The 19,238-nt window shown below is 47.8% G+C and overlaps 1 protein-coding gene across 5 annotated transcripts in view; it reads left to right on the top strand.

The window, feature by feature from the left end:
• The window catches only part of rad51b (RAD51 paralog B), a 520,835-nt gene extending 515,246 nt beyond the window's left edge, over positions 1 to 5,589 (top strand). For 4 of the 5 annotated variants that reach the window (XM_072569304.1, XM_072569303.1, XM_072569302.1 and 1 more), the window contains one exon: positions 3,712 to 5,589. In XM_072569304.1, coding sequence (XP_072425405.1) covers positions 3,712 to 3,839 — 128 coding nt within the window. In that variant the 3' untranslated portion in view covers positions 3,840 to 5,589. The remainder of the gene's footprint in view (positions 1 to 3,711) is intronic. The other variant, XM_072569305.1, reaches the window with a different exon arrangement.
• Positions 5,590 to 19,238: the final 13,649 nt, after the last annotated feature.

Below are 19,238 nucleotides of genomic sequence, written 5' to 3'. Positions count from 1 at the left end.
GACTGACTGAGCTGGTCCTCACTCTGAACAACTTCTCTTTCCAATCCTCCCACTTCCTCCAAACCAAAGGAGTAGCCATGGGCACCCGCATGGGCCCCAGCTATGCCTGCCTCTTCGTAGGATATGTGGAACAGTCCATCTTCCGCAGCTACACTGGCACCACCCCCCACCTTTTCCTCCACTACATCGGTGACTATATCGGCACTGCCTCGTGCTCCCACGAGGAGGTTGAACAGTTCATCCACTTTACTAACACCTTCCACCCTGACCTCAAATTTACCTGGACCGTCTCAGACTCCTCCCTCCCCTTCCTTGACCTCTCCATTTCTATCTCGGGCGACCGAATCAACACGGACATTTACTATAAACCGAATGGCTCCCACAGCTACATAGACTACACCTCCTCCCACCCTTCCCCCTGTAAAAATGCCACCCCATCTCCCCAATTCCTTCGTCTCCGCCGCATCTGCTCCCAGGAGGACCAGTTCCAATACCTAACAACGCAGATGGCCTCCTTCTTCAAAGACCGCAATTTCCCACCAGACGTGGTCGACGATGCTCTCCACCGCATCTCCTCCACTTCCCGCTCCTCCGCCCTTGAGCCCCACCCCTCCAATCGCCACTAGGGCCAGAACCCCACTGGTCCTCACCTACCACCCCACCAACCAGCATATACATCATAGCATCCGTCGTCATTTCCGCCACCTCCAAACGGACCCCACCACCAGGGATATATTTCCCTCCCCTCCCCTATCAGCGTTCTGAAAAGACCACTCCCTCCGTGACTCCCTTGTCAGGTCCACACCCCCCACCAACCCAACCTCCACTCCCGGCACCTTCCCCTGCAACCGCAAGAAATGCAAAACTTGCGCCCACACCTCCCCCCTTACTTCCCTCCAAGGCCCCAAGGGATCCTTCCATATATGCCACAAATTTACCTGCACCTCCACACACATCATCTGTTGCATTCCCTGCACCCGATGTGACCTCCTCTATATTGGGGAGACAGGCCGCCTACTTGCGGAACGTTTCAGAGAACATCTCTGGGACACCCGGACCAACCAACCCAACCACCCCGTGGCTCAACACTTCAACTCCCCCTTCCACTCCACCAAGGACATGCAGGTCCTTGGACTCCTCCATCGCCAGACCATAGCAAAACGATGGCTGGAGGAAGAGTGCCTCATCCTCCGCCTAGGAACCCTCCAATCACAAGGGATGAACTCAGATTTCTCCAGTTTCCCCATTTTCCCTCCCCCCACCTTGTCTCAGTCCCAACCCTCGAACTCAGCACCCCCTTCCTAATCTGCAATCTTCTTCCTGACCTCTCCACGCCCACCCCCACTCCGGCCTATCACCCTCACCTTAACCTCCTTCCACCTATCACATTTCCAAAGCCCCTCCCCCAAGTCCCTCCTCCCTACCTTTTATCTTCGCCTGCTTGGCACACTTTCCTCATTCCTGAAGAAGGGCTCATGCCCGAAACGTCGATTCTCCTGCTCCTTAGATGCTGCCTGACCTGCGCTTTTCCAGCAACACATTTTCAGCTCATATAAGACTGTGGGCCAAGGGCTGGAAAACGGGATGAGAATAGTTGGGTGATTGTTTTTCATTGGTGCAGGTCTCTTTCTCTGCTTTAGCCCTCTCTGACTCTCTGAGAAACTCAGCACTTGTTGGGAGAGAGATAATGTTTCGCGTCCAAAATGACTCTTCAGAAATGTCGGATTCAACTCAAAAGCATTAATTCTGTTTCTCTCACCACACGTACAGCCTGCCCTGCTGAGTTTCTCTCGCACTTGCTGTTTCCACTTCAGATCTCCAGCATCTTCAGTTCTTCGCATTTATTTGAAGATCTCAGAATTAAGTTTATTAGATTTTCATGGACAGGACTATTCAGGGTTACACAATTGAGGTAGAAAAATGGGGGTTGAGATTCAGATTATCCATGTGCTAATTAGATAGTGGGACAGGTTCAAGGGGCTGAATGGCTTCCTTCTTAGCCCAATATCCAATGAATGACAAATGATGAAAGCCACTTCTCAATGTAGTGATGTAGGATAGAAACATGCGAATTGTCAGAATTAAAAATGTCTCATCAGATTTGGAACAGATAAGTGGGGAAAATTTGATTAAGGTGATCAGGTTGTATGCTGAACTTGGAATTGTAAATGTTTTCAATTCTTCAGCTAAATCTCACAAGGTTTTGTCACAAGCTCTTTTGTTAGTGTGTGCGATTATTGTACACTTGATGCATCTGTGACACACAATGCTAAATGTTGCAAACCCCATTGATTCGGGTTTTTGGGTCTTGGATTTGGGTCTTTGTCCCCAGATAAGGGGAGTCTGAAACTGGAGACCATAGGTTTAAGGTGAGAGGGGAAAGATTTAAAAGGGACCTAAGGACCAACTTTTTCACATAGAGGGTGGTACATGGCTATGGAATGAGCTGCCAGAGGAAATGGTGGAGTCTGGGACACTTAAAAGGCATCTGGATGGGTATATGAATAGGAAGGGTTTAGAGGGATATGGGCCAAGTGCTAGCAAATGGGGATAGATTAATTTAGGATATCTGGTCGGCATTGATGAGTTGAGGGTCTGTTTCCTTGCTGTACATCTCTATGACTCTATTTGAGGGGAAAATAATTATAAAAAAAAGCTCATGCACACACACTAACTAAGAGATTAAACCAGTCAGGAGAGTCAAAAGATCGATGCTCTTGAAGAAGGCAAAGGTGTGGGCTGGCTGAGATCTTTGAATTTATGAATGGGTTTGGTAGGGTTGGTTTACAGTAAATGCCTCCACTTATTGGAGAAATCTAAACTGAAGTCATACACATAAGACAGTCACTAATAAATCCAAGATGGAATTCAGGAGGACCTTCTGTGCGTAGCATGTGGAACTCATTACCAGAGTGGTTGAAGTGAATAGCAAGGATGCACTTAAAGGAATCTGAGGAAGTACATTAGGGGGACTGGATTGTGAGTAGAGTGGAAACTTCCAGCCAGTTTTGATACATTCTGGCCAGTCCATAACTCCCCCATAGCAAAAAAAAATGGACCATTCTTTATGGCAGTGTTTACTCTGCTTCCCACTCTGCTTCACTTTAATGCCTATCAATATTATTCCTCTTTTCTGTTCTCCCCTAATGTACTTCCCCAGATTCCATTTAAATTCATCCTTGCTCTTCACCTCAACCACTCTGGTAATGAGTCCCACATTCGGCATACAGAAGGTCCTCCTGAATTCCATATTGGATTTATTAGTGACTGTCATAAGTATATGACTTTAGTTAAGGCTTCCCCAGTAAGTGGTGTTATTTACTGTACATCAAACCCATTCATAATTTTAAAGACCTCAGTCAGTCCACTCCTTAGCTTTCTTAAAGACCCTCCACCTTTTTTTGGGGTTTTTCCCAATTGGTATAATGGTTTCACTGTGTGGTAACGTCCTTGTAAATCTTGTTGCACCCTTTCCAATGCCTCCTTACCATTATTTTTCTCATACACAATTTTGCACAATTCTCGGAGTGAGCGATCAGCTAACAGAGTACAGAATGACAATGTAATCAGTGTGGCTGATTCCTGGACTTAGATGGTTGAAAGCTTCTTCACATCTTTAAGAATATCTAGAAATAATACTATTTGGCAGCCGTACAAAGGCTTTGGTAAATTCAGTCCCTGGCTTAACACTTCTCTCTGTCTCCTATCCAGGCGAAGACCCCCGACCCGGTTCGTCCGCTGAGGGAACAGATCCCGGACTCCAGCCAATTGGAGTCCGGAGCTCGTTTGCATACTGCTCACACTGGGACCTGCCCGGCTTATCCCAGGCCAAGCCCTGACCAGTCCAGGATTGCATGTCAATCCAAAATAGAATTTATCCTATTGCTGGCCTGGATGAAGGAATGTTAATCCTCTCCTGATGATCTTGCGACTGGGACCGCCTGGTGAATGGATAAGCAGTTTGGAAAAGGAAGGTATTATGGACTTGGACATCATGACCCTTGAATTCATGGACTGATGGCATAGAGTATGGGACCTGAAAGCAGGGTAGGGGTTATTCAGTGTGTAACGATAGAGTCCCTGTTTCTTCACCAGGGTAAGGGTTATTCAGTGTAAATATGGAAATGAAGTGAATGCAGCAAGGAGACGTCACCAATGAACTGAGAAGGATTGTTGATGACCTGACTTAAGGCACACCCTTCGCCTGAGTTTTATCTGAGGTTCAGATCATTTGGAGTCAGGGTGTGCAGCTTAAACAAACCCCTAACAAGGTAGCAACCCTCAAAGCTCAAAATGCACCATGCTACGATCAGGAAGGCCCCAGGCTGGATTCCCAGACTGCACAGGGGCACCAACAGAGCTGTTAGATGTGGCTTCACAGCTTTTCAAGATCACAAAGGGCAAAATATTCAGCCAGGACTTTCACTCCAGATCACAGACCAGTAATCCCCTCGGAAACAGCAATTTAGAATGGGCCACTTCCTGAGAAACTCATGGTGAATAACCTGGGGGTAACTCTATCTGTATTCAAGTTGGTCAAATGGGTGAGGTGATGTGTGGGATAGGGAGGTTAAGGTTGAAGAGTCAGAGAGGGCGAGGCCATGTTTGTTGGGTAGCTGGGTAGTGGAGGGGACACAATTAGGGGAGCGGGGTCCGGGATGGAAGTGTTAACAGCACCCAGTGTTTGAAAGAGGAGTTGGAAATAGCATTGCCAATCTTCCTGTCTCCACAATGACGTAAGTCAAGTGACTTTGAACTAATCTTTTGAAAGTGGGTGTGGGGGGAGCACAACCAGCAGCAACCTCTCTCAGAAACACAGGGTCAGCTGGCAAAAACCAGGCAACACTGTCTGCATCTCTTACAGCGCACACTGTAGTCATAACAAGAAAAATACCCATCAGGCCCCTGGATTCAGGGGCGGGGCCAACCACTTTGATAAGCAGCTGACTTCTGAGGTGGAATGAATTGGCCTTTGCCCTTCTGAACCTGTTGAGTGCCCCCTTTACAACTGTCAAATAGCTTTCATCACATATGCTAATACAGAAATAGACCAAGGGGCTCTCCAACATGAGTTAATCCAAAAAGAGTTACTATTCGAACTGAGTCCTGATAACGGGCCTCAAGAGGAGGGGATTTTGTTTTCAACCTCTCTTTGGGCAGCTGAAGGCAACGATGAAGCTATGTTGCAGTATCTGTGGCACCATCACAGCTGGCCAGGAACAGGCCTGGCCTGTACTTCAGTGGCTGCTCCAGGAGGTTTCTTCGTCCGCAAACACAGTCTGGTCAAATTGGTCTTTTTTGCTCCATCTCCAATCTCTCATGTCCAAGAAACACATTATGGGAAGGGAAGGGGCTTTGAAGCCATCATCATTTTCCAGGATAAATATGAGGATTTCGCAACTCCAAACCAGTATTGTCCTTACTCCATGTGACTGTTCTCAGGTGTCTCGAGGGCGACTGTTCACAAACATGCCCCTGAGACCCACTTGTCGTGCCCTGGATACAGCAAAGGCTGTCTGATTGACACGATTGATCGGTGCTATCCCATGACTGCTGTTTTTGTCCAAGACATGCCAATAAAAAGTTAGTTAAAACAAGCATGTTGTACAATTTAATTGGCTGTGCATTGTAGATGGTCTTTTGAAGTTTATACCCACAACAGTTTTGTACAAAGAATTCACACAGCAGGTATTAATGTGGTGTTCACACAGAGCCAGGAGTCAGTGTTCACATTGTATGTGTATACAGAACCGGGAGTCAGTGTTCACACTGTGCATGTACACAACTGTGAGTCTGCATTTACACTATGTGAGTACACTGAAGTCAGCATTTATACTGTGCATATATACAAACCAGGAGTCAGCGTTCACACTCTGTGTACACAATCCTGGGAGTCAGCGTTCACACTGTGTGTACACACAGAACAGGAAGTCAACATTTATAGTGTATGATCACAGATGTTTACAGGGTGTGTATAGACATAGAATGTGTACACATGCTGCATGTATGGAGAGTTAGTGTTCACACTGTAAGTTTAGGCATATAGATCTGGGAATCTGTATTTACTAAGGGTGTGTGTGTGTATACAGAGCTAGGAATCAGTGAATCACTGTTGTGTGCGTGTGTGTGTGTGTATGTATCTGTGTATGTACGTGTATATATCTGTGTACATGTACGGACCAGGGAATCAGGATACTGACTCATTCCCACTTTGAACCGTGCTGTGTCTGACTTGCCATTGGATTATTGATGGGAATGTATGAGTATACTGACTCCTTGATCTATTAAGGGGATCCAGAGTCAAACCTCACATGACCTAGTGGTTTGTCATAACACAGCTGAATGCGTTACTTTAGAAGAACTTTTAAATCAGAACTCTCTCTCTCTCCTGGGGCTCAGAACCCCATCTTAGCCAATGTTCCTACTGATGTCATCAATACCCACTGCTGAATAGCCAGTCTCGAATTAAAAGGCTATGATTTGAGTCAATCTCAGATTGAGATATTGCTATTGGAGTCACTTATAGCAGAGTCTGCAGTACATACTGTCCTGAATCTGATTCAAGTTCCCTCAGCACCAAGCAATAAGAATCCTACAGCGTCTCACACCACAGTGCTTTAAACCATCCTCCCCATCAATATTGAAGGTCAGTCTCTTCATCTGTTTTATTGGTGCTCCACTGAGCAGTACAGACCAGGACGGTACCAAGTTTAAATCTTGTGCTCGGTTAGCTGGTCATCAGCTGAACACTTGAGTTATGATGCTCTCAATATCTCTGAGCTGATGTTGGAATAAGAGCAATGCAGAGTTTGTAGATAAGTGAATTAGCCAGAGTCCTACTCCCAGTCACTATGTAATAACCAATTCCATGGGTTGCTGATCCATGGGCAATGGTTAAGCACAGAGGGCTGTATTCCATGTGCAGTTATCTAGTTCACTTCTGAAAGGTGGGCAGTATGTAGCAGAGAGTTGCTCACTTTCTCCAAGTGTTACAGTCAGTTCTTGTAGGAGAATGTTGGGAAAAGATTGGCACACAGAGGCAGACCAAGGGGCCCTCCAACACTCATGAGTGTGAACGTTGACTCCCGGTTCTGTGGACACGCTCAGTGTACATTATAGACGTTGGCAGGGCAGCCCAGCAAATACTTTGCCTGTTAAATGCGCTCACTATGGGGTCTACAGCCTCACGTCCTATCCTGTGCTTTGCGTCCCAAGGCACCATCATCTAGGTCACTTTCCCCTACCATCTTCCAGCTGAGTTGTTCAGACAGGGCCCTATTTGTCTTTTCAGGTGGAAATGTGACATCTCATGAGGGAGACTTTGGCCTAGTGACATCATTGTTGGACTGCTCATCCAGACACCCATGTAATGTTCTGGAGACCTGGGTTTGAATGCCATGGCAGATAGATTTTTATTGAATTCAAATTCTAGAATTATGAGTTTAATTATGACCATAAATCCATTGTTGATGGTGACTCAGTGGTTAGCTGCCTCACAATGCCAGGGACCCGGGTTCGATTCCACCCTTGGGCAACTGTCTGTGTGGAGTTTGCGTGTTCTCACTGTGTCTGAATGGTTTTCCTCTGGGTGCTCTGGTTTCCTCCCACAGTCCAAAGATGTGCAAGTTAGGTGGATTGGCCATGTAAATTGCCCATAGTGTCCAGTGGTGTGCGGTTTAGATGGATTAGCCATGGGAAATGCAGGCTGCCAGGGATGGGAGGGGCAATGGTGAGTCTGGCTAGGATGTTCTTCAGGTTGGTGTGGACTCAATGGGCTGAATAGTCTGCTTCCACACTGTAGGGATTCTAATAATATTTAAAGAAGACAACAGACATTTTCCTGGAGTCCTAGCCAATACTTATCCCTCAAACAACGTCATTGAAACAGGTCACTGAATAAAGATTTGTGCACTTTGTGTCTTTTCACTGTGTCTCACATCTACACACACACAAAGAAGAAAAAAAAAAAATATATATATATAACCAGGAGAAGGAGCACGCGGTGTCCACCAACACCCTGGAGTTGTGACTGGCCACTTGAAAAAAAAAATTGAAACAGGTCACCTGTCTGGACTTTGCTGTGGGCAAAATGGCTCCCATGTTAAAATGCATTAAAGTGTTTCACAGGCTAAAACGTTTGGAATCCACAATGCCAACATATAAATGCAAACTTTTTTTTCCTTCTGCAGAACAGATGCCTTAGGACTAGCTATGTACAGTACTCCTCCCTCGTTCCACCATCGACCCCATTCTGGAATGTCACCCCCATCTCGTGCCTCATAATTCTCTCTGTACCACAGTGGACTGTTCACCTCCAATCTCCCTGTCCTCTTCCACACCATTGAAGATCCCTCATCTCTCAAAGCTCCTCCAGGGGAACGCTGTGTTTGAATCCCTACAAACAGCTTTTCTGCCCGTCACCAAAATGACTTCTACCAGAGTCACAAGTAACATGCTGTGTAACTGTGACAAAATCTAACTATTCCTCCTCATCCTTCTCGAGCTGTTTGCAGGCTTTGATGCAGTTGAGCACAGTCTTTCTGCTTCCTTTCTTGACCCTTCCCCTGTCCCCAGGCTGTGTTCATCAGTGTCCAGTTCTGAGTGAGTGGAGATTTGCTCCAAGTAAGGCCTCAGTCTTCAGCCCTCATCGCAAACTCTGCTCCCCAACCACTCACTCTATCCTTCTCACTGGCAGAGTCTGAACCAGAATGGTTGCGTATTTAATGTCATGTCACCAAAGGCCACCAGTTTTCATCTTTGTAACAGTGTTGAACTCCATGCCTGCTTCATTCAGTTCATCCGCTGCTGAAACGTTCACCCGTGCCTTTGCTAACTCGGCCACTCTAATCCTGGCTGACTTCCCACATTCTACCCTGCACTAACTTGAGGCCTGCTGCTTGTATCCCATCTCAACTGTAAGTCCTGTTGACCCCTCATCCTCTTCTCACTGCCCTTCTCAAGCTCCCGGTCAAGCACCTCCTAGATTTTATCCAGTCCTCATCCTCGCTTTCAAATCCCGCCGTGGTTTCACACCTCTTTATCTCTGCAATTTCCTCCAGCCCTGCGAATCTCCAAAGATGCCCACACCCCTTCGATTCTGGTGGTCTTTGCAACCCCAATTTTAATTGACCTGGTGTCACGTTTTGGGCAGTAACATTCCCGTGAAGTGTCTTAAGGTGTGTTAGAATGTCAGAAAGGTGAAATGTAAATGTAGTGGTTGCAAAATGTTGCCTCACCTGCGCAGCAAAGGAAGCATGGCCGATTTGTTCCCATCTGATGCTGCCAGAGGATGTGGTGGAGGCTGGTACAATTACCGCATTTAAAAGGCATCTGGATGGGTATATGAATAGGAAGGGTTCAGAGGTATATGGGCCAAGTGCTGGCAAGTGGGACTAGGTTAATTTAGGATATCTGAGTTGGACTAAAGGGTCTGTTTTCTGGAGGGTGCTGTACATCTCTTGACTCTTTGCATCCATTAATTGGTGAGCCGACATCAAATAATGTTGCCTTTAGGTTGGGCGGGAATCCAAGAGCTCCCATCCATTGAATTCCTACAGTGTGCAAGCAGACCATTCAGCCCATCAAGTCCACACCAACCCTCCAAAGGCCATCCCACACACAGGCTTACCACCCCTCCCAGTATTTCCCATCGCCAATCCACCTGACCTGTATACCTTTGGACTGTGTGAGGGAACCAGAGCACCCAGAGGGGACCCTCCACTGACACAGGGAGAATGTGCAAACTCCACACAGTTGCCTGAGCATGGAATCAAACCCTGGTCCCTGGTGCTGTCAGGTAGTAGTGCTGACAACTGAGCCACATGCTACCATACAAACTAAGTACAAGTTAGCTGCTGTAGCTTCCCTACTGTGTCGGTCATGCAGCAAGGTCATAAAGAGGTGGGCATTTGGATAAAACACCTGCACAGAGTAAAAATAAAGTTATAAGGTGTATTGCTTTCAAGTCCACTCTCAAAGGCTGGATCAGAATGGACCGATTGACAGAATGACTTTACATTATTTAAAGTCCTGTGTCAGCCAGCATTTCAGTCAACATGCTACTGACCAGCAGAGGGAGCTCACTGGTCAGCTATGCATCAGGTCAGGACACTGAAGGTCTGGAAAAGGGACCAGGGGGAAGGGGAGATGATGCTTGATGCTTTTCGAGTCATTTACCTTCCAGCTCCTCCATCCAGAGGGGTACATTCTCCTTTGTCGGATGCTACAACTATCCTCAGGGCTTCTCTGTCTAGTAGCCTGGATTTAACCTTGCTTGTGTGTTATTATCTGATGGAGGCATTGATGTCTCTGGTTAGCCATATTCCTGGAGGCTGACAATTCCAATTCTGTAACTCCCTCCCCGACCAAATGATCTCTATGTCCCACCCCCTGTTCCTCTCCAATTATTTTATAATTAAACTTTCTTTATCTCCATGGTTACGACCTGTATTATACAATTCCCACAGTGTGGAAACATTCCCTTCGGCCCAACAAGTCCACACTGACCCTCCGAAGAGTAACCCACCCAGACCCATTCCCTTACCCTATTACTCTACATTTGCTCCTGACTAATGCACCTAACCTACACCTCCCTGAACACTCTTGGCAATTTAGCGTGGCCAATGCACCTGACCTGCACATCTTTGGATTGTGGGAGGAAACTGGAGAACCCAGAGGAAACCCACGCAGACACAGGGAGAATGTGCAAACTCCACACAGACAGTCGCCAGAGGCTGGAATTGAACCCAGATACTTGAGCCACCATGCCACCCGTAACAATGTCATATGTTACAGTCCAAAACACGAGGTGCTTGTGACTGGTGTAAAGTACTGCCTCCTTTACATTTATTTTGTTTAATAAAACTGATTGACCAAATGAAAGTTGACAGCCCCCAATAAGGAACTGGAACAAAAGTCAAAGCACGAATTTATATTGAAGTATGATGATGCACTCCAGCGCCTCCTGCTGGTCGTGTCCTCGTGGACACTCCCACTCCTTGGGCACTTTGGTTCAGACGTGTCCTGAGAAGAGAGGCAGTAGGGTGGGCACAGTGGGCCCCTTGGTGGTCCACTACTTGGCAACGTAGGCCCGACCTGAGTAGGATCCCCCCACCAGAATCTGCTCACCACCCCCAACTCTCACCACATGCAGCCCCTTTTCAATAACCCATGAATGTCTAGCTTATTCACAGACTCCTCGAGGCCCCAGAACCCCATTGGGTGGCACGGTGGCTCAGTGGTTAGCACTACTGCCTCACACCGCCAGGGACCTGGGTTCGATTCCAGCCTCAGGCGATGGTCTACGTGGAGTTTGCACGTTCTCCCTGTGTCTGCATGGATTTCCTCTTGGTGCTCTGGTTTCCTCCCACAGTCCAAGAGATATGGATTAGCTGTGGTAAATTGCCTTGTAATGTCTAGGGGTGTTTAGACTAGGTGGGTGAGCTACGGGAGATGCAGTAGGTTAAGATCAACCAGGAGAAAGTGAGGACTGCAGGTGCTGGAGACCAGAGTTGAAAAGTGTGGCACTGAAAAAGCGCAGCAGGCCAGGCAGCATCCGAGGGGCAGGAGAACCGACGTTTCGGGCATAAGCCTTTCTTCAGGAATGCAGGTACAGGGATGGGGTTGGGGGGACTGGGAGGTCTGGGTGTAATTGTCATCGGGGGAGTGGGGTCGGGTCAGTGTGAACTTGAAGGGCCAAATGGCCTGCTTTTGCACTGTGTATTAACTCACGATTGTATGGCACTGCTGATTACAACTTCCTGCACCCCAGATCATGGTGGGAGAGAGGGAGGACTTTGTTGTAGAGAGCCGCACACCACCCAGAGTTCCATAGCAAGTGCAAGGGTGTGTATGGACAACCAATGCATGTAGGACATAAAGAATGTACCAGAAAACCCTTCTCCCAGACAGAGGAGATTCTCCCCAGAGGTTTCAGGTTGTGGGAAGGAGACCCAGAGGGGTCCGGGACCAAATATAAGCTTCTGTTGGAACCAGGGCTTGGTTTCAGATGGAAGCCCACCCACACTTGAGCCATGTCAATGCCATGAGATTGCTTTAGGACTGAGAGTTATAGTCTCCAGGCTTCCGAGTGGCACTGGCTGAGTCTTGGACACTGACCACTGAGCTGCTGTGGTGACCGTCCGACATGTCCCTGAGTCTGACTACCTGAGCCATCTCCTCCATCAGCTGCTGAAAACCGTGATGGTGGAGGTGCTACTGCGCCTGATGGAGAGCTCTGGCATCAGACAACTGTGGCCCAAAGCCGCTGTGAAAATCCTGTTTCAAAGAGCAGAGAGAGAGAGATCCACAAACAGGAGAGGATGCCATTGAGGACGTGCACCTGACAAGTGAAAGGAGTGACCGGGCCACACCACCAAGGAAGATGGTGAGCATAGAGGTATCGGTGCAGGCCCTGAGAAGAGGACAGGGCCCACCTTGGGGAGCAGAGTCAAACCAGTGCCTGGCCTCCTGAAACAGCAGATTGACTTCCAAAAGTCCCAAAAGCAACCTGTAAGCATCTTCTGTAACCTTGTGATAAAATCCGGAGAGGGGATCAAAGTGACCGGCTGGTACCACAACATGCCGGATGTCGGCTGGTTCATGACCAACGCTGATGTCCCACAGGAGACAGTGGGGGGAGCCCTGTTCTCACCCTCAAAGGTGGACGTTGGCCTCTAGTTCCTGTCTGACCGCCAGCCGGGAGTTCCTCTGACAGGGAGCCCATCGTCATTGAATAGCCACCATCTGAAACATGTTCCCCAGTTGTTCCGGAGCGTATCTTGCAGCACTGTTGTACCCTCCGCAGGTCAGCTGGGTCTGTGGACACGAGGAGCGCGTTATCTGTGTAAGACGAGAGGACCACCCTCCCCCCCCCCCCCCTCCCCCCACCTCCCCCAGCCTGGGTAGACCCAAATCTTACAGTCTCCTCAAGGAGACACAAAGGAATGGCTCCATGCGAATCGTACTCACCGGCCAGACAACAGGCAGCCATAGAGATGTACAGCATGGAAACAGACTCTTCAGTCCAACTAGTCTGTGCCAACCAGACATCTTAAACTAGTCCCATTTGCCAGCACTTGGCCCATATCCCTCTAAACCCTTCCTATTCATGTATCCATCCAGATGCTGTTTAAATGCTGTAATTGTACCAGCCTCCATCACTTCCTCTGGCAGCTCATACACACTCCACCCTCTGCGTGAAAAAGTTTCCCCTTAGGTCCCTTTCATATCTTTCCCCTCTCACCCTAAACCTATGCCCTCTAGTTCTGGACTCCCCTGTCCTGCAAAAAAAAAGACCTTGTGTATTTATCCTATCTATACCTCTCATGATTTTATAAATCTCTATAAAGTCACCCCTCAGCCTCTGATCAGCCAGGGAAAACAGTCCCAGCCTGTTGTTCAAACTCTCCAACCCCCTCAATGGCCCTGTAAATATTTCCTGAACCCTTTCAAGTTTAACAACACCTTTCCAATAAGCAGGGAGACCAGAACTGAATACAGTACATTCAAATGTGGCCGAATCAATGTCCTGTACAGCCGCAACATGACCTCCCAACTCCTATACTCAACGCACTGACCAATAAAGACAAGTGTACCAAACACCACCTTCACTATCCTGTCTACCTGCAACTTCACTTTCAAGGAACTACAAACCTCCACCCAGTCCTGTCACACTCCTCTCACACTGTGAGTGACCCGCTAACTTTAATTTGACACTCTGCAGCACTGAAAAGAGATCAAATCTGGGCGATGAGCTCCTTCCTGAACCCCAAGCATTCACAAAGTCTGCAATAAATGGTCACAACCCATTCTATCAAGCACCTTCCCCTGTCAAGGGAGGGGAAGGCAGCTGACAGAGCACTCCTCTGGGGCAGGTGGGTCATATCCCAGACCAGGTGGATGGTATCATGTCAGGCCCAGCCCAGTGGAGGTGTGGTCATGTGATGTAGGATGGTGTGGTCCATCACTGTGCCAAGGCAGGAATGATGTGGAGGTGTTGGGCTGGACTGGAAGGGAAGCAGGAAGACATCGCGCTGACAAAGGTATTGTAAACCAGCTGAGCTGGGAGACCAGATGCCACGGTGGCTCAGTGGTTAGCACTGCTGCATCACAGCACCAGGGTCCCAGGTTTGATTCCAGCCTCGGGCGACTGCCTGTGTGGAGTTTGCACATTCTCCCCGTGTCTGCGTGGGTTTCCTCCGGGTGCTCCAGTTTCCTCCCACAGTCCCAAGATGTGTGGGTCAGGTGAATTGGCCATGCTAAATTGCCCAGAGTGTTGGGTGCATTAATCAGAGGGAAAATGGGCCTGGGTGGGTTACTCTTTGGAGGGTCGGTGTGGACTTGTTGGACCAAAGGGCCTGTTTCCACACTGTAGGGAATCTAATCTAAGCTGAAGATCATCCCTTTTTGACAGCAAAGCAAGGGGTAGCTTTCCCTTTGTTACAAAATTCCTCTCAAATCGAAGAGTAGTTGTTTCCGAGGCCATCTCTGAACCCTCTGTGGATTTCCATGGTCCAACCCTGCAGGTTTACCCCTTGAGAGCTAGTAGGGTGCAGTTGTGGCTAGTCTGTACTGTGACCCTGTGACAGGTCCTTCCACAAAGCATCCAGATGGGACGGATCAAGAGAGAGCAGAGTGCATTAATAGGTGAGCGTTTGAAACCTGATACTCTGCAAAACAAAGGCAAGGGATCCTTCATCAGCCAAACCCACAGAGACCATAAGATAATAGGAGCAGAATTAGGCCATTCGGCCCATTGAGTTTGCTGTGTCCTTCAATCATGAGCTGAAATGTTTCTCAATCCCACTTTCCTGCCTTCACTCTGTAACCCTTGATCCCCTTACCAGTCAAGAATCTAACTATCATTGTCTTAAAAACAGTCAATGACTTGGCCTCTACAGCGTTCTGTAGCAGTGTGTTCCCACAGATCCACCACCCCCAGCTGTAGAAATTCCTCCTCATCTCTGTTCTAAAGGGTCGCCCCTTCACTCTCAGGCTGTGCCCTCAGGTCCTAGTCTCTCCTATTAGTCGGAGCATCTTCTCCACATCCGCTCTATCCAGGCCTCATGGTTTTCTGTAAATTTCAATCAGGACCCTCCTCATCCTTCTAAACTCCAAGTACACACACCCAGAGTCCTTAATCGCTCCTCATATTACAAGCCCTTTATCCTCAGTATCATTCCCATAAACCACCTCTGTATCCCATCCAATGTCAGCACATCCTTCCTTAGAAACGGGGCCCAAAACTACTCTCAAAACTCCAAATGTGGTCTGACCAGAGCCTTGTACATCCTCAGCAATACATTCCAGCTCTTGTATCCTAGCTCCCTCAAAACCAACGCTAAGATTGTGTTTGCTTTCATAACCACCAACTGATCCTGCATGTTAACGTTAAGAGAATCCTGAACTAGGACGACTCCCTGTTTAGAAAATAGTGTACAACTCTGTTCTTCCTACCAAAGTGCATAACCTCACACTTTCTGCCTCTTCTTTACGCACTCTCCTAACCTGTCCAAGTCCTTCTGCATCCTCCCTGCTACCTCAGCATGACCAGTCCATCCGCCTACTTTGTGTCAACTGCAAACTTAGCAACAGTTCCTTTGTCCACATTGTTAAAGTGTGATGTGAATATTTGTGTGGTCTTAGCACCCAACCCCTGTGGAATCCCATTTGTCACCAGCTGCCACGCTGAAAAAGACCCCTTTTACCCATACTCTCTGCCTTCTGCCAGTTCCCCAATCTTCTATCCATGCCCCTAACATCATGGACTCATCTTACTTAGCAGCCTCCACGTCAAATTCCTTCTGGACTTATATCACATCCACTGTGTAACCTGCTCATTACCTCCTCAAAGAATTCTAGAGAGTTGTCAGGCTTGACGTCCCCCTTGGCCAAGCCATGCTGACTCAGCCCTATTTTACAAGTCCTCCCCAATCTCATCCTTAATAATGGACACTACAATCTTGCCAACAATTGAGGTCAAGTTAACTGGCCTATAACTTTGCATCTTCTGCCTACCTCCCTTCTTAATCGGGGTGTTACATTAGCCATTTTTCAGTCGTCTGTGACTGTTCCTGGCTTCATTGATTATTGAAAGAGACCCTTTTCAAGCTGGCATCAGCAGAGTAGCAGCATTTGGGCCTGGGTCCTGGGCTTGGGGCTGGCCTGCTTCCAACTGCCTTTCTGTGTTCTCTCTCTTTCTTTTACTTCAGCTCTTTATTTTCCCCATAACTCAGCAGGAGCGGTTCCCCCTGGAGTGTGGGCAATGGCAGGAGCAGTCCTTTCCAAGGGTTCAGAGGAGGCAGGTTCCTTTGCTGAAATGGTGTCCCCAGGAGGTGGCAGTGGCAGTGGCAGCGATGTAAGCCAAAACGAGGCACTGTTTGCTTCGTGGTGTGGTGGGCCTAGTATCGGGTTTGGGCCCAGTGCGGACTCACAGTGGTGCTGATGTTGGTGAAGGCAAGATGGCGCCAAGGAGCGGTGACATGCTTCCAACAGCGCATCTTGGGACATGGCTAAGCCCAGTGGAGGCGGTGGAGTTCCGGCTGCAGTGACATATGAAGATTCGGGGCACCTGAGTGTTCACGGATTAAGGGACGGACTTGGTTGTTCTGGTAGAGGTGACTCATGGGGGTGTAATCTGGGTGTTTCCTTTTCTTTTGGCTGTTTCTTTTATTTCTGCTTCTGTTTTTCATGCTGTTTTTTGTTATGAAGATGGCTTCAGGGAATGGCAACTTTGTCCACTTTTCATTGTACTCGAGGACACCTGACAATAAATTCGAAACACAAATCTAAATCTAAATCAATGCCCATACAACCTCCTCAGTTATCGCCTTCAGAACTCTGGGTGGTTTGATTTGATTTATTACTGTCACATGTACCTAGGTACAGTGAAAGGTTTTGTTTTGCGTGCAGTACAGGCAGATGATACCATTCACAGTGCATTAGGGTAATAGAACAGAGCGAGGAATACAATGTTACAGCTGCAGAGAAGGTGCATAAAGGGTGAGATCAACATGAAACTTGAGAGGTCCATTTAGAACTCTAATAACAGCGGGGAAGAAGCTGTTCTTGAATCTGTTGGTACGGTGTTTAAGCTTCTGTATCTTCTGCCCAATGGAAGAGGTTGGAAGAGATTATAACCGGGGTGGGAGGGGCCTTTGATGATATTGCTGCCTTCCTGAGGCAGAGGGAAGTATAGATGGAGTCAGTGGCTGGAAGGTGGGTTTGTGTGATGGACTGAGCTGTATGTACAACTCTCTGTAGTTTCTCACAGGCCTGGGCAGAGCAGTTGCCGTACCAAGCAACTTATTTATCCGGATAGAATGTTTTCTATAGTGCATCTATAAAAATTGGTCAGAGTCCTTAAAGACATGCCAAATTTCCTTAGACTCTGAGGAAGTAGAGACATCGGTGCACTTTCTACACCGTTGCATCAACCTGGATGGACCAGGACAGATTGTTGGTGACCATCACTCCCAAGAATTTGACGCTTTCGACCATCTCCATCTCAGCGGCATCGGCGTGCCCTCTACTCCACTTCCTGAAGTCAATGTCCAGCTCCTTCATTTTGCTGATGTTGGTGGAGAGATTGTTAGTTTTACACTCCGCCACCAAGTGCTCTATCTCTTTCCTGGATTCTGTTCTGTCATAGTTTGAGATCCAGCCTACAACAGTGGTGTCATCAGCGAATCTGTAAATGGAGTTAGGGCAGAATTTGGCCATATAGGCATGAGTGTACAAGGAACTGAGTACGCTGCCTTGCAGGGTGCTGGTGTCGAGGACTATCATGGAAGAGGTGCTGTTGCCTATTCTCACTGATTGCAGTCTGTCGATCTAGTTGCAGAGGGTGGAGCAGAGACCTGAGAGTTTGGAGATGAGTTGGCTTGCAAATATGGTCTTGAAAGTGGAGCTGTCATCAATAAGTCGAAGCTTGATGTAGGTATCACCCAGATATTCCAGGGATGAGTGTTGGGCCAGGGAGATGGTCTCTGCTGTGGGCTGTTGCGTCGGGAAGTGAATTGGAAAGGATCAAGGCAGTTTGGGAGGCTGGAGTTAATGTGAGCCATGACTAACCTCTCGAAGCACTTCATAACTACGGAGGTCGGAGAAGAGAAATTCCACAGACTTGATTCAGCTCAGTGTTAGTAAAATAGTGGCAAAGGGCCAAATAGGGACCAAAATGAAAAGTTGCATGTGCTGTCAAGGGAAATGGTTGAGGTGTTATACAAACACTTTGCAGCTCGTTGATTGTACTTTAACATCAATGTTTAAACAAACTGTGTTTGGCTTAACATTGTGTGGTTTGACCGGTCGGATTACATCTGGAACAGAGACACTTTGCATTTATCTTCAACATTGAGAACAAGTTTGGGTCTAGCCTACCTTCTTAAAATACTTAGAGGGGGTCTGGTTTGGTCCAAAATACCTTGGATGTGCAAGTGGAGGTGGAGGTGCTTGTGGCTGAATGTTTGTCCAATGTTCCCCCAACCACCCACCCACCACCACGCACAACCACGCACTGGCACTCATAGTGGCCCTAGCCACCTTCTCCTCAGCCAGCCTGTCCTTCTGTGAAAGCTGGTGAACAATATTTCTTCCCTCTTTTGACAGCACCAGGCAGAAAGACATGCACACCCCATCCACTGCATGCAGCAATCAATGCTGCCATCCCTGCTGAGTGTGAGGGCCTGTGCAATCAGCACTAGTACAGGGCAGACCTCTGTAGAGTCTGAGCAAGTAAAGGTTCTTGTAAAGATGTACAGCCAGTTATGATAATAATCCGTTGTCATGCGATCTCACGTTACAAGAAAATTGTGCAGTAGCCACGTCATTTAAGCTAATGGGGCCGGAATCACATTATAGCCAATACAGGTAAGGAATGTTGCTGTTCTGCAAATAACTGCCTAAATTCTACAATCGCGTTAAAGCCAATTTGTGTTCAAGAAACACGCCTTATAGCAGAACCGACTGTAGTTTATTACACAACAGCAATAGGTACCAAATTATACCCACTAGTTAGGCATAATTACAGAGACTCTCGGGAACTAGCAGTGACATAAAAACCAAAAGAACAGCAGATGCTGGAAATCGGAAACAAAAGCAGAAATTGCTGGGGAAGCTCGACAGGTCTGGCGGTACCTTCGGAGAGTTAATGTTTCAGGACCAGTGACCCTTCCTCAAAACCGATGGTAGCTAGGAAAATAAGGGTTTTATGCAGATGATAGGGTGTGGGGAGGGAG

Source organism: Chiloscyllium punctatum, chromosome 4, assembly GCF_047496795.1.
Source record: "Chiloscyllium punctatum isolate Juve2018m chromosome 4, sChiPun1.3, whole genome shotgun sequence".
Taxonomy (NCBI): domain Eukaryota; kingdom Metazoa; phylum Chordata; class Chondrichthyes; order Orectolobiformes; family Hemiscylliidae; genus Chiloscyllium; species Chiloscyllium punctatum.
Note: the sequence above shows the minus strand (reverse complement) of the source record. Positions and strands in the feature narration are given on the sequence as shown.